At 38.0% G+C, this 16,473-nt stretch overlaps 1 protein-coding gene across 2 annotated transcripts in view; it reads left to right on the forward strand.

Annotated features, from left to right (window-relative positions):
- The window catches only part of LOC126293667 (probable cytochrome P450 304a1), a 76,928-nt gene extending 68,720 nt beyond the window's left edge, over positions 1–8,208 (forward strand). For both annotated transcript variants that reach the window (XM_049986959.1, XM_049986960.1), the window contains one exon: positions 7,385–8,208. In XM_049986959.1, the coding sequence (XP_049842916.1) occupies positions 7,385–7,590 (206 nt within the window). In that variant the 3' untranslated portion in view covers positions 7,591–8,208. The remainder of the gene's footprint in view (positions 1–7,384) is intronic.
- Positions 8,209–16,473: the final 8,265 nt, after the last annotated feature.

Raw genomic sequence — 16,473 nt, forward strand, 5'->3', positions numbered from 1 at the left:
TGCCATACTTCCCAGACTTGTCTTTCATAAAGACCTTTCTTCCTTGAAATAGGGAGAGCATTTCATCGATCATTAGATCTGCACTTGCTATGTTTTATTTCACGAACATTTTATCAATTTTGTCGAAGGGGGCAAAACTTATCCTGCTTTCATCTTTTGGTTCTTGTTTCTTTATCATCAAATCTAATCAGGGACAGAAGTTCTCCACATCGAATATGACTCATTGCAGCTATGTAGATATTCTTTCCCAGTACTTTCCCCTATAAGTCCTCAAGAGGCAGTCTAGTGTCATTATTTGTGCCTGTGAGAATCAAAATACCAATGAAGCCACACATTTCTTCTATGTTTGTATAAGTTTTGAGCTCTAATTACAAGCTTCTTTGTTTGTATAGTCCACGATAATCTTCATTATTTTGGGAGTTATTAACTTTTTGAAAGATTCTGACACACTAGAGGTCAAGCCTTCATGAGTCAAATCTTCACAAAAATGCACCATATTTTGTACTGACTTACGTATTTGCCTTGGAGGAGCAGTAATATATTCCCTACTGCTTTTTGCTGTAAGAGTGATGCTGTAAGCAACTGCATACTGTTCATCAGGGGATGAACTCTGTGAACTTGACTCATTTTCAATTGCTGTGTCACTATCGTATGTCACAACTGTACATCTTCTTCTGGATCACTTTCATCACCTTCACTTGCTTCATTTATTGTAGCTGACACCTCTTCATTTCCGAAAAACTCCTGATACTGTCGATACATTTTACTACAACTGCGAGTAATGTACAGCAGCTCGAACAAGAAAGGAGATTTATTTCAAAAAAATAATGGCAACAAAATACAGTGGTACCAACAACCAGAAATTGCATTTCTTTCTGCCACACTGAAAAATATTTTAATGAGAAATATTGTCTCACCGATGTGTAATTCGGGGAGGGGGGGGTGATGGGGGGGGGGCTGCCTGCACTTAAATATAATATGCAAATTTAAATAATTCACAAACATTATAAATCCATGACAGCACATACTCTAGATCTTTTTCTACAACTACCTAATTTATTGCTTCTTCACTCCAACAAATAGATATATTACACAAATTAAACAAATACTGTGGGCAATCCCCCCCCCCCCCCTCCACCCCTTTTGGTGTTAGGGTTGATGGTGTTATGTGTAGTTTCTTCATGGATTTATTGTTGCAAAATATGTTTTAAATACAATAGGTGAATAGTTGATTTGGTTTACTTTACAGATGTAATTGTTATTTACCTTACTATGAGGCTAAAGAAACTAGGTTAAAGGTTTTCTTAAACTAACAAAAGTTTTTAACTGATTTATTTCATTCTACAGATGCAATTGTTCTTTCTTTTACTATGAGTTAATTCTGATATTTAAATAAATTGTAACAGTGACTTGTCTCATATCCATAAGTAACAACACACAAATCAAATAAAAACAATCACAAACCATGACTATAATCCAAGGAGTAAAGGTAACAAGAATAACTGTTTGTGAGGAGGGAGGGAAAAAAGGACACTTACATTCTCCTGAAATCTGAGGTATAGACTTAATATTTCTTACAAAATTCTGACACATTTCTAGCAATAATTGTCTATGATTAGACCAAATTATACAGTTAGCATTGCTCATGGCAATGGAAAATACAGTGCCTTTTCTTCAAGTTAACTTCTGTTGCTCCACTTTGTGGAATATTAATGTGAAATTTTTCCTGATTGTTCCTGTTCCTAAATGACCGTATTTTCTCAACCCTTGGGTGTTTTCCTATTACATATATTTAATTGTCATTCAAAAAACAACATTACTGTTACATGAAAAAAATTCTGTTAAATACACTGCTCTGCAAAACTTAAAAGCAACATAATATACCAATAACTTAGTGGAAATGGACGAACGTGCAGGAGTGTGCTGGCAGCGATCTTCCGGTCAGGTGCAGAAAGTTGCTCATCACATGCCATGTGGTCATAGGGACTACAGCACCAAATGGGCCTGGCCCACAACATGAGGCAGTTGAAGCAACGGGAAAAGGCAGTGTCTGTCAACCAGTGAGCAATTTCAGTGTGTTGTGGTAGTATTCTTCATTGCATTGTGGGCCACAGACATGATGTTGACGTCATCACATGGGGAAGAATGGGAAACTGGAAGGAGGACGAAATGTGATGAGTGTGGCCAAGGAGTTCGGTATCGCTCAAACATTGTTTCATGTGCGTGGGGAGCACTCCGAACCAGAAGCACTGCTGCCTGAAAGCACAGTAGATGACCACTAAATTGCAGAACAGGCAAGAGGATCCCATGACAAACAGCACGTGCAGGTGTAACCACATTTAACAGGGCTGAAAGGCACACAACCTCATGCTCCATGGTGACTGCACGCAATGGTCTCTTTGCCTGACGACCAATATCTTTTGTTCCACTGACGCTTGCATATTGGTAGCACCGCAAATATGATGAGAAGCGAACACATTTAATACACCCAGAAACGTGTATGTTTTGGTGGCCCAGGTGTTACATTTTGGGCAGCCATGATGTTGCATAGCCATACTGACCTCCAAATCTTTTAACATGGTGCAGTAACTGCGCAACATATTTGTGACACTGCATTCCTTCCTCATGTGCTGATTTTATTTTTATGGATGACAATGCACGACTACATCAAACAGCGCAGGCAGAGGAGCTCTCAGAACGAGAGGATATTCAGCGAATAATCTGGCCTATCCGTTCCACTGATTTAAATCGCATTGAACACGTACAGGAACCATTGGGGGGATGTTTTGCATTATGTCTATTGTTCCTGATCTATATTAACAACATAGCAGACAACCTGAACAGCCGTCTTGGGTTGATTGCAGATGATGCTGTCATTTACCGTCTTGTAAAGTCATCAGATGATCAAAACAACTTGCAAAATGATTTAGATAAGATATCTGTATGATGCGAAAAGTGTCAATTGACCCTGAATAAGGAAAAGTGTGAAGTTATTCACATGAGTACTAAAATAAATCAGCTAAATTTCGATTACATGATAAGTCACACAAACTGAAGGCTGTATATTCAGCTAAGTACTTAGGGATTACAGTTACAAATAACCAAAATTGGAAAGATCACATAGACAATATTGTGGGTAGAGGAAACCAAAGACTGCAATTCATTGGCAGAACACTTAGAAAGTGCAACAGGCCTACTAAAGAGACTGCTTACACCATACTTGTCCGCCCTATTCTGGAGTATTGCTGTGTGGTGTAGGATCCACATCAGGTGGGACTACAGATGACATCGAAAAAGTACAAAGAAGGGCAGCTCGTTTTGTATTATCGTGAAATAGGGGAGATAGTGTCACAGACATGATACGTGAATTGGAGTGGCAATCATTAAAACAAAGGCGTTTTTCGTTGCAACGGGATCTCCTCATGAAATTTCAATCATCAGTTTTCTGTTCCGATTGTGAAAACATTCTGTTGCCACCCACTTACATAGGGAGAAATGATCATCACGATAAAATAAGAGAAATCTGGGGTCACACAGAAAAATTTAAGTGCTCCTTTTTCTCGCATGCCATTCGAGAGTGGAGCGGTAGAGAGACAGCTTGAAGGTGGTTCATGGAACCCTCTGCCAGGCACTTTATTGTGAATAGCAGAGTAATCACATAGACGTAGATGTAGAGATGTCCACATGCACCAATGATCACCCAGAAGTTTTCAGCCGCACTGGTGGAGGACTCGAATGTCCTACCACAATAACTGCTTACCCACCTCGTAGCCAGCAAGAGAACACATAGTGGAGCACACACAGCCATCTGTAATGATCACACACTCTACTGAGAACAATTTCCCTCCTGCTGTAATGTCCAGAGGACCTTCATAAATTGTGATGACTTCAATGTAATTGTTAGCTTTGACTAAAACTCTCATTTCTGATCACATTGTTGTTATTTTTTTCAGTTACCTTCTGTACATACTGCAGCAGTTCTTTCTATGTATGGTCCAAGTTTCATCAGGCTATGTTGATTGGCACACATCGTGCAAAAGTTACTTTCATCCTTTTTTAATTTTTGTGGCACTGTGCATTCACAAACTTACCAAGTAAGTTGTAAAAATGGAAATTTTATAATCAGAGGAGCCGAGTCATCAAAAGATGCATCAACCGCATTGAGAACTTTGCTAGCTTTTGAATGAGTCCTTTTTCTGAGCCATAGAGTATACATACAAATGCACATGTAGAAACATGTACAATCACACTTCCCTGGCAAACTATGTTGTTCCAGCACTGCAGCTCGACTAGGGCGCGGGGCTGTTTCAGGTGGAGTGCATTAGAGGAGGATGGAGGTGGGGAGGTGAGAAAGTGTTGGAGGAGGGTGTCTGACGACAGGGTGGGAGAGGTGGCTAGTAGGAACGTGGCATGGATTAGATCATTCTGGTTGCAGGCAGGGAGTGCTGTGTGCACCTATAGTGATATGGAACAGTATACGGGAGGAGGAGACAGCTAAAGAAGAAGGGAGTGTAGGCTCCTATGCTATTCCTAATGTTTATAAAAGACCGGCCAGTGCACATGGACCTAAAAACACAGTTTGCTCTTCTTGCAGATTACAAATATATTGATTGAGAGATCATAGAATAGCAGCATATAGAGCACAGGGAACACAATATTTGCAGAGGTTACTGTAAACTGTCCGACATTTAATGACGATGCAACCTGTACAATTTCTAGAACTTCACACAACACAAAACATGGAGGAAGAACTAAGAAAATCACTTACTAAAACAGAATTAATGACAGTACAGTCTTCCAAATTCCTGGGACTACAGACAGATAATAAGCTAATTTTGTCTGTACACACACTTCTGTAAAAGACTGAGATCAGCAACATTTCTGTGGCAATCAATCACGTGCAATAATATTTATTAAGTATACTAAAGTAATGATCATAATTGTGTATGGGACCTGTATGAGGAGTTCTTTTAGAAACATATTCAAACAGCTGGGCATCACTATCATGACATATCAGTACATTCTTTCTCTTATGTCCTCTGTTGCCAAGAATTACGGTTTGTACAAAATGAACAATATATGTACCACAACCATAACACTAGGAAATAAGTATGATTTGCACAGAGTGGCAAAAAGTCTCAGTTTTGTCCAGAATGGAGAACACTGCTGCACTTCAGAATTGTGTACCACTCCTCCAAGCATTATCAGTCAAGTACTACTGATCTGAATAAAAGTTAAAAAACTTCTTGAAACTTATTTCTATTAATTATGAACGAAAAAATGCATGGCACCCGTGTAGTACTCTACAATATTGCAGAATATTATGCCAGTGTTGTGTGTGTTCATGCATAATGTATACAATATTCTACCAAGAACTGATGGAACAGTCAGTTAATGCAGTTATTTCTACTCCTTACAGTAATCTTATAATAATGTTTAAGTCAACAATATAGTGCATTGTGAAATGTGTTATGTGAATTTCATTCTCAATACCTATTTGTGTTTACAAGCGAAATTACTTCATGTACAAACCAGAGTGTCCAAATTCTCAAATGTATTGTAAATTCCTTACAAGTACTATATCACTGCAATTTATTAATTATTGGATCTACTGCAAATAAGTAAATACACGAAATGTAAATAAGTAACAAAAATTGGAGTTTGAGGTGAAACAAAGAAAAGTATTTTTGTCCACCAGAAAACTTGACAAAAATGTTTTCTCCATACGCGTTGTGGCGATAAATAAATAAATAAACTGATTCAAGATCTCTTATTGTGGGTGTGGACTGTCATCAACTTGTCACATAATGTACGTTTATTAATCATATCATTATGGTACAGAAGATGTTTAACATAACTACTTTGGTCAACTTGTCCACTGAGTAGCAGCATCTCTGAAGCTAGAAGGCCATTCTCCCCAATGGAGGTTGTCAGTATGATCAGATCTACTGATTACCTGACTAGAAATTTATACTTGTGTGTTGCAATAATTAATTCAGTTATCCATATCTATTGATTAGTGGAACTTTCATGAAAATTACATATGATAGAAGATTCAGCTCATGATAACCTGAACAATGAACGCAAGTGAGCTTCAGCCTATATAACAGTTTGAAATATTTATGTATGTGCCACATAGAAATTATGCACAAACTGTACTAAGGTATTGTAAAGGTCAGAAAAATTATTATTATCAGGAGTTGTAACCAAAACAGATGGAGTAATTCCAGATTGCTATATGTCAACATCTGAGGTAATTATGCCCACTATGGTTGTACTATGTTGTTTATTTTGACGTCATTATATGTTGTTCTGTGCTGTCATTCATGGAGTACTGTAAGCACCCAACACATTGTTGCATATGTCACTTGATAATGCATAAGGAGACACAGTTAATTAATCAGTAATTAAATGATTTAAATCAATTAATTCAATAAATAAAAAATAGCCTCACACAGGAAAATGGCTTCTTTTACACATTTTGAACATTGGCTCTTCCTGGAATATTACATCTGTCTGTCAGACTGTGACTCAAACTCAGAACTTTTGCCTGTTTTGGGCAAGTGGTTTTGTCGACTGAGTTATCAAGGCACAACTAATGACCTACTCTCACAGCTGTGTTTCCATAAGTACCTCTCTCCTAAATTCCAAACTTCATAAAATTCTCCTGCATACTTTACATGACTACCTCTACTGGAAGAAACGACAGTGTGTAGAATGGTTTAGCCACAGCCAAGCGGTTTGTTCCCAAAATGGATTTTCACTCTGCAGTAGTGTGTGAACCTTCTTGACTTTCCTATAAGATTAAGATTATGTGTCAGATCAGGACTCAAATCCAGAACCTTTGCCTTCCCGGTCAAATCTTCTACCAACTGAGCTACTCATGCATGACTCGTGACCATTTCTCATAGCTTTATTTTTGCCAGCATGTTCCTATTTTCCAAACTTCACAGAAGTAGTTTGGAGGTACTGGTGGAAGTAAAGCTGTGGAGACAGGTCATGAATCATGTCTTGATCCCTCAAGTGGTAGAAGCTTTTCCCAGGAAATGCAAAGACCCTGATACACAGTTCTGATTTGCCAGAAGTTTCATATTAGTGCACAGTCCACTGCAGAGTAAAAATCTGTTCTGTGTTTCATACATTTCAGCTATGAAAGCAATTCATAAGGTATGCTGATACATTCTGATCCATTGTGTCTCTATCATTATGGTATATAAGAAGTTGTAGAAAATTAATTCTGAAATGGAAATTAAACATTTTCGAGTTTAGGCCATATAAGGTACTACATTTTCTTCTTCTATGTATGAGAAAATTAGGCTGCACTTTTCTGTTCCATTGTGTTTACTAAGTTACATAATTTTAATTTTTTTTTATTTATATACAGGTCGGCGAGAATGCTTCGGGAAGACCTATGCTCGCAACAGTTTGTTTCTTTTCCTTGGGGGAATGCTGCAGTCCTTTATACTGCAACAGCCACAGAGCGAAAAGCCCCTCACACTTGACGGCTTGTGTGAGTACGGAATTGTGACTACACCAGACAGTTTCTGGATAAATGCGGTGCAGCGACCAGAAGTACCCAGTAAAAACTGACTGTGAGGCAGTAGTCAATATGGACACTGCTGAAGCTGTATTTGAAAGACCATTATTGTTTCTCATAAGACTGTTTCTTAAATGTGCTCATTTGTGACAAATCGGCCAGGCAAAACAGCACAGTGGCAAAGTGATCACTACTATATGGGAATAATTTCAGAGATTCTCTCCATGGTCTGCAAACGGCAGATATAAAATACTGCTCTCCATGAGATCCATGCCTTATGAAGTGTTGTTATTGTGAATATTTTTTTTTCAATTATATGAGAAATTACGTGGAGGAAAATTATGAAACTTATTTGAATGAATCTCAATCAAATTTTATGAATACCCATCTTATGTTCACATGTACTCACAGATTATTTCTCCCCTAGCGTATTATGCTCAGGTGCACTAAGCTAATGATTAGACTACAAAATTTATTCATATACTGCTGGCCCAGAATACTTCCAGAAATGGAAGGTAGGAGACGAGACACTGGCAGAAGTAAAGCTGTGAGGACCAGGCGTGAGTCGTGCTTCAGTAGCTCAGATGGTAGAGTACTTTCCCTCGAAAGACAAAGGTCCCGAGTTCGAGTCTCGGTCGAGCACACAGTTTTAATCTGCCAGGAAGTTCACTTCAAGATTAGGGTCATCAAGCCCTCTCTAATACCTAACATCTGATCCTAAGTTACATTACATACACCTTTATTATGATAAGTGTGTTAGTCTACATTTAGAAATAAAAAATTACAAAAGCAGAGATTTAAAAAAAACATACACAGTTTACATTTGTACATGACAAGTACGACAATAAATGTAGATTACGGCAAAGTGGTTTTAATTACAAGCACTAGCAACAGTGGATATGAGATAAAGTCATGGAAGAAAGTGGAAAAGACAAATGTGATAACACAGATTTAATGAATACACAGAAGAAGAAAGTGGTGTGACCTGTGGAGAAAAGAAAGGAGAAAGAAACATAAGTGAGAGAGGACAGAAGCAGTGGCTTTACTGGTTACTTACGAAAAAATTTTGGAAAGTGCTCCGTGGGTGGCGGACATAGGTACTCCAGCTTCTTCTTAAAAGCGGCAAGGGATTGAACTGTGAGAAGAGGCAGGTCGCTTGTCCCAGAGGCAGATAGCAGCAGCAACAAAGGAACTTTTGAATTTTTTTTGTTTTATGAATGGACGCACAGCAAGGATATTTGAAAAGTGGGACTTGTGTTGCAGTTATGATGAGATGACAGGTATTAATCTCTGATGTGAGGTACTGGGTTGCTCACACACAGATGAGCCGATGAAGTATGCACAGCATATGATTTAGTTTAACACATCTTGCAACAACTGTCCTAACTGTGTGTATGAAGCATTCACATGGTTGTATACACTGATGTTGCAGATGTAACGCACACAAGCATTGATGGTTAGTTCTAATCATCTGGTGTTTTCATTACTCGTGCTGTGGCGAATTACATTGTCTGGTCACTGAGCTGATTTCTGTCAGTTTGTAGATGACACCAGTTAAGCACTCCTGATTCTACATTTATGTCAGTCAATATGAATTCAGTCTGCATTTCTTCAGTAGGGATCAACATGCTTAAGACTTTGTTTTCAGATTACATCACATATATGTAAACCCCCCGCCCCGCCCCACACACACACACACACACACACACACACACACACACACACACACACACACACACACACACACCTTGCTTGTTTGACCTGTTCATCCCAAAAAACACACAAATCGTGAGAGATGAATAGTTGTGTGGTTTTAGCAGTGTTGCATGAAAGTTCCATTATTGAAAGAAAGGCCCAATTCTTCTTAATGTACAGATAGGGACTGGACATTGCAATGTGCTAATAACTACTCTAATTTCTGAAAATTACTTGTTATAATGATGTAATTGATCAAAATGGTTCTACTGTACGTTATTTCAAGACTTCATAGACAGACATTAATGGGTGGTAAGTCCACCAGTTATGAGGTATAGGCATGTGCAAGGCATATTAGTCATGGTGCAAAACACATACCCATCTCATATTTGGTTGTTTTACTTTGCAACCTTCAGTGTGTCTTACCAGTTTTTGTTTACATCTGAGATTGTTTCATCATCAAAATCTTAATGATGCAGCCTTTGAAATACCTGTTATTCATGGGAGTAAAGGATGAAACACACCTGAAACTAAAAGAACCCATACACGATTTCTCTTACATCTCTTCTACAATAGTTTCCTGTGCACATTTGTCTAAAATAATAAATGATAATCTTTCAGGGCCTGCTTTTACTCCAGCACCAATTCTCTTTCTATGTAGAACTGTGATTTCTCATGATTGGGGATATGTGGTATGTGGAAGCAACTTTTATTAACAGACCAGAATTTGCAACAAGCAACAGAATTTATTGTTCACTAGCCTTCTGTCTGTTTATCTCTCTCTCTCTCTCTCTCTCTCTCTCTCTCTCTCTGTGTGTGTGTGTGAGTGTGTGTGTGTGTGTGTGTGTGTGTGTGTGTGTGTGTGTGTGTGTGTATGTGATTATTCACACATATTTCATCCGTATCTCTAGTGAATTTTGTTCTGCAGTTTCATCTGAATCCCGAGGAAACTTGTAATTCTGCTTGGGTAAGAGGTGTGTACAAAGTAATTGACAGTGATTCAACTTTTTGAATGTGAAAATGGAACACTTTTTACATTTGTGATAGTGTACATATTTCATCTCACTTCATGACAGTCATTCACAATCTTCTTTTTTTTTATTTTATTTATCACAGGGTATGATGAGAGGCAGTCGAAACGAAACTCAGGTGCAGAATGTAAGTCAGTTTCTCCAGTCTTGAGTGGTACTGAGTTATGAGGAAAGTGCTCTTCTGTGGTAGGACAGTGGGACTTTGTGAGGTGGTTGGAGACTGGAAAGATAAGACTTTGTACAAAAACAAAAACAGATCTCCAATGCCTTATCTTTCCAGTCTCCCACCATCTCACAAAGTCTCACCCTCCTGCCACAGAGCATTCCCCTCGTTGCTCAGTACCACACATGACTGGAGCAACTTGTAAGTAGGCTGTTTAGGTTTTCTTATTGGTAACGCCACATAGCGCTCTGTATGAAAAATCACTGGCTGTGCTGTGCGCAGTCTGTGGCTAGTTTGCATTGTTGTCTGTCATTGTAGTGTCGGGCAGCGGCAGCTGGATGCTAACAGTGCGTAGCGTTGCGCAGCTGGAGGTGAGCCGCCAGCAGTGGTGGACGTGGGGAGAGAGATGGCGGAGTTTTGTAATTTGTAAGACTGGATGTCATGAACTGATATATATATTATGACTATAAAAGTAAATACATTGTTTGTTCTCTATTAAAATCTTTCATTTGCTAACTGTGCCTATCAGTAGTTAGTGCCTTCCGTAGTTTGAATCTTTTATTTAGCTGGCAGTAGTGGCGCTCGCTGTATTGCAGTAGCTTGAGTAACGAAGATTTTTGTGAGGTATGTGATTTTTGGAATGTATAGGTTAATGTTAGTCAGGGCCATTCTTTTGTAAGGATTTCTGAAAATCAGATTGCGTTGCGCCAAAAATATTGTAGGTCTGTTTAAGCACAGTCTTGTACAATTTTTCTAAGGGGACGTTTCATATGTCGACCCTTAGCCAAGGATACCTCACTGGAATCTTCTGATTTTTTCTTGTAGTTTATGTAGTTAGTGTAGCCTTTGTTTATTGCTAGCGCGTAATCATAGAGAGAATTTCCTTTGTAGTTGCAGTCTTTCATTGTTGTACAGTAAAATAGTTGTGGCATGCATGTAGTTTTGCACGAAGTATTTCGCAGCTGCGCTTGCAATTAACTAGATATTATTTTCAGTGCTATGTTAATGTGTTCTCTTATTTTTGTTCTTCAAATTGTGTTTTTCTGTGTTGTCGTGTGAAAAATTGTGACAATAATGGCGTGTGAAAAACGTAACACTAGACTCCAAAGTACACTGAGAAATGACAGTGAAGACGAAAGCAGTGTGTTAGCGTCACCATGTAATGAATTCACTAACGTTCAAAGTAGTAATTTGGTAATAGCGCATAGGGAAATAGAGCGGGCTGCAAATAATGGTGTAGGCAGTGAAACAATTAGTGAACAGGGAAGCATTATCGATCGATCGGTCGGCAACAGCTCGCCTCACGATTCCGAAATGACAGGACACAATCTTGCAAATACTGTAGATTCAGATTTTGCGTCCTCACCGTTTTCTCAAATAAATCAGGACACATTTTCTGTTTCTCAAACTGCGAATATTGGCGGTTCAAATGCACTGCTGAATAGCACTAAGGAACATGTTTCAGACACCAGTGCACTGTTATTACAATTAATGCAACAAATGGGACAAAAGCTTCAAAAGTTAGACACAATGGAACAAAATCAGAGACAAACACAGCAACAGTTGGACACAATGGAACATAATCTTCAAAAGTTAGACACAATGGAACAAAATCTTCAAAAGTTAGACACAACGCTTGAACAAAATCAGAAACAAATGGGACAGACTCTTCAAAAGTTAGACACAATGGAACAAAATCAGAGACAAACACAGCAAATGCTTCAAACGTTAGACACAATGGAACAAAAGCTTCAAAAGTTAGACACCACACTTGAACAAACACGTGAAGATTTAACTAATGAGTTACATAACATCGAATCGAAACCTCAAAAAGTCTGTAATGACGTAAAAACACAAATTTGTGAGCATTTCCAACCTATTTTTTCGCGGTATGAAAATGCATTACAGAATCACGAAGCAGCCATAAAAGAACTGCAAACTATTGTTCATGAAAATCATGAGACCTTGCAAGCTAAAATTGACTCAGTTGCATCTACCGATTCGGTTACGCAACTTGCAAAAACTCAAGCGAACTTAAAGGACACAGTAGATAGTCTGAAAATTGGTTCAGAAAGACACACAGAGGAAATAATTTCACTGTCGGATAAAGTAGTCGAACTTTCAGATCAGTTCACTAACTTATCTACGAAGGTAGATGATGATCTGAATGACACAAAACCTGTAGCCTTCACTGACACTGAAGAGTATGAACAAATTAGGAAATTCAAACAGAATCAAAATCAAATCAACACACAGTACAAAAGAGAAATGCGGGAAGTACAAGATCAGTTGGCTCAAGTAATACAAGAATTACATATTTCAGAGGACACTCGCGCCCCAGTATGGGAAGAGGGACATAGCAATACAGAACAACCACAAAATAATAACACAGGGCATTTCGGAAATCATGAAAGTAATTGGCAAGGTGCACCGAATTTTGAGATGGAACTGCCGATACGACATAACAATGACCGATATGCTACCCACCGACACGATGATTTTGACTATAAGCTGTTCATTACTGCACGTAAATTCAAAACATTTAAGAATTCTGGCAACGACATTCATCCACAAGCGTGGCTCCATCAATTCTCTCATTGTTTTCCTCCCAACTGGTCACTAGAGCACAGATTAGAATTTATGTGTGGCTACTTAGAGAATGAACCAGCTGTAAGAATGCGATCGGTCATTCACGATTGCCACAGTGAAGGAGAATTTTATCATGCCTTCCTCTCAGCATATTGGTCTCAAGCTACACAAGACCGAGTAAAACATAGCATCATGATGATGAAACATTTCGAACAATCTGAATTTTCCAGTCTTGTCAAATATTTTGAAGACATGTTACATAAGAATCAGTATCTTTCAAACCCATACAGCCCCTCAGAACTCATCCGCATTTGCTTAATCAAATTACCTGAACATTTACGACAGATTATTTTGGCAGGGCATTGCAAAGATGACATTGAAGCTTTTCAGGGACTCTTACAGGAATTAGAAATTGACACAGACAGTCGTGGGATGAGAAAACAGGAAAACAATCACTACAGTTCACATCCGTCACAATTCCGTGACGACAGAAACATTAACTGGACACGACAAGTCTATTCTTACAACGCAAGTCGTGACCAAAACAGACACCACCCATATGACAACCACTGGCGGAGTAATAACAGTTGCAGAAAAAGATCGCATTTCCGTAGTAATGACTATCACAGAGACAATCAGAGAAACAAACAATATGGAAACCAAAATAATTATTATTAAGGGAGACAGAATAACTTTAGACGCAACGGTCCAGCGCGCAGTTACGATACTAGGAGAAAATCTGCACCACATGACCGACAAACAAGAAACTTTGTAAACTACCGACATAACGACAGACCTGAATTGCATCAGAACTGGCGGGATTCAAACAGAGCTGGGCCCTCTCGGCAAGGTGAATTTGTAGAAGTTTGGTCTCCTAATCCCAATAACGGCGCGCGCCAACAAAGAAACAGACAATGACTTGCACCACAGGCAGCCGCGTGCGCCGGCTGGCTCACAGAAAAATAAGTTAGACACTAACCTTGAGAAAAATTCCAGTATTCTTTGCTGACGTATACCACATGATAATTGCGTTGAAGTTGAAACTCTGCGTACTAGGAAGAGTAAAGGTTTACACTACATTTCACATGTAAAACCGTTTATTGAAAGATAATCTGCTTTTTAACTTTGTCTTTGCCATAAAACATTTCACTTCACATTTCTAGTATGCTTTGTCACACTGAGAAACTGTTAACATGCAACAATGTTTTGAAGTTAACTATACAGTCTAGAACCTAGGGAACATTTTTAAACGGAAATTACGAATGCATTGTTATAGTGAACAGACGACACAGTGTTGTTATTTGTACATTCTTGCTTGTTAGTTACACGATTACGTAACGACTATAAGGCTTAGATACTTAGAACATATACTGTTCATGAGGTTTTAATGCAACATTTTGGTTCAGTTGAAAAGACATTCTTTATTTGAAGTACTTTCTGTGAGATTAAAGATGACTTAGTGTTTGGTTTCTTTGATAGCAACACGATTATATCACAACGCTACTAATGTGTGACACAATTTACATTGTGCTTTTGCGGTGTATCTGTTTTATATCTGCACAGTTTTTCTGAATTATTCTGGAAAGTAAAACATGTTTTAGTAGTAACTTTTGTGGTATAGCTACAATGAGACAGTCTTTATCGTAGCACAACAATATGTTACATTATAGTACTTTCTTGATCACGGTAAGGTACGTAATAACTACGATATCTATAAGGAAAGCATTTCACCTTCGTTTATTATGAGGTAAGTACATTGACTTCAGCAGAACTTTGCTTACAGAGGACGATAACTACGACAGTTCCACAGAATTATCTTACAGCAAGACCCACATTTAGCACTACACGGCACGCATTTGAGTGATTAATTTGGTACTTAAACCATTTATTTTTCGAGTTTGTTGAATTACAAAGAAAGTTTTTCGTGATACATTTCATTCTATTGCTGTAATCTGTAACACCTGAGGATATAATTGCATTAATCCTCAGGGGGGTACACGCTTACTTTGTGTACCATGTGTTTGGCAAGCACAAGGAGCCCTAGCTAATATGGTATTTACTTATACAACTTTACACATCGGTACCATATTTCTCTAACACATAAATTACACAGCTATCTGATAATTTAACTGAGAGACAAACTTTTTTTTACTACATCAGTGACAGATGTTTACGTAATTACACAGTTGGATAACTTCACACTTATGAAATTGTATTTTGTCTGTACTGTGTGAACCCTTCATATTTTTTTCGGAACCATTGTGATTCTATGAGAGCTTTGAATGACATATTTGGTATGGGATCACGATTTTTAAAGTACATTTGAGGCAGATGACACTTTTGACATGAGCAGAGAATTTTTTTTAGGCTTTGAAATTATTGCAGAAAGCTATGACATTTTTGAGATTTGACTGTGGTGTTATGATGTTATTATTACGATGACGATGTGAATTATGCTGCTGAGGTATGTTTAAGCTGATGCTATATGAGTTATTTGGATATGCTACGTATCTGTTATGATGAAATATTGAAGAAGTGTCGACGAATATATATATGTGTGATAAGGTAAGAAATAATGAGTAGTGGTTAGGGACTCTGATTTGTGAAAAAGGATGTTGGAAACCGAGAATCGTACTTTAAGAGTTATGAAATGAGTGTATATGCGTGAACGTAACACTTTGCTGGCGAAAATTTTTTGGACACAATTATATTTAAATGATTTTATTTCTACAGATTTCTTGACCTGTGAATTTTTTTTATATGAGACTGCCACTGTAGCGGAAACTGGTGTCGTAAATATTTCGATAAGACAGTTAAGTGACCACCTGCATGTAATGCGTCGTGGGCACCCAGCTGCGCGACAACCACCTGACAAAAGTAAGCCATTAGTGTGTGCCTGTCAGAGGCACAGGTGAAAAAAAAAAAAGAGGCCATTATCCTCGCTATTGAGATTCCTTTGTAGAAAGCATCGCAAATACTACACGCCCAAACTTGAAAACATGTGATTACACTGTGGAGCTCTTAATTTATGATATTTACTAAAATGCCTAATGAAACGACGAGAAACATTTCATGGCTATTGTGCTGCTAGTTGAGAGAAATGCCATGTGGCTTGCTTTATGCATTTATTTACTCATTTTGTTCAATATCTAGTTTCTAACTGCACTGAAGCATTGGTTAAAATAAATTTTATGGATGTACTAATATAAATATTTTATGCCTACAGATCCAGTAAGTAATAACTTTATGATGTACTTAAAAAAAACGAAGTAGCGCAAAAAGATATTTCCCTTCACAGAAATTGCATACAGAATTGTCTTTTCAAGTACATGGTAATATTTTTTTACAATAAATTTTTGTGGTGCACCACTTTAATTATATAGACATTAAGATGTGAATATACATTTCCCTTATCTGCATTGTTGTCTTTAGCGTACTATTTTTTCTGCTTGTGGGTT

The sequence above is a fragment of the Schistocerca gregaria genome, chromosome 10 (assembly GCF_023897955.1).
Source record: "Schistocerca gregaria isolate iqSchGreg1 chromosome 10, iqSchGreg1.2, whole genome shotgun sequence".
NCBI classification, from domain to species: Eukaryota; Metazoa; Arthropoda; class Insecta; order Orthoptera; family Acrididae; genus Schistocerca; species Schistocerca gregaria.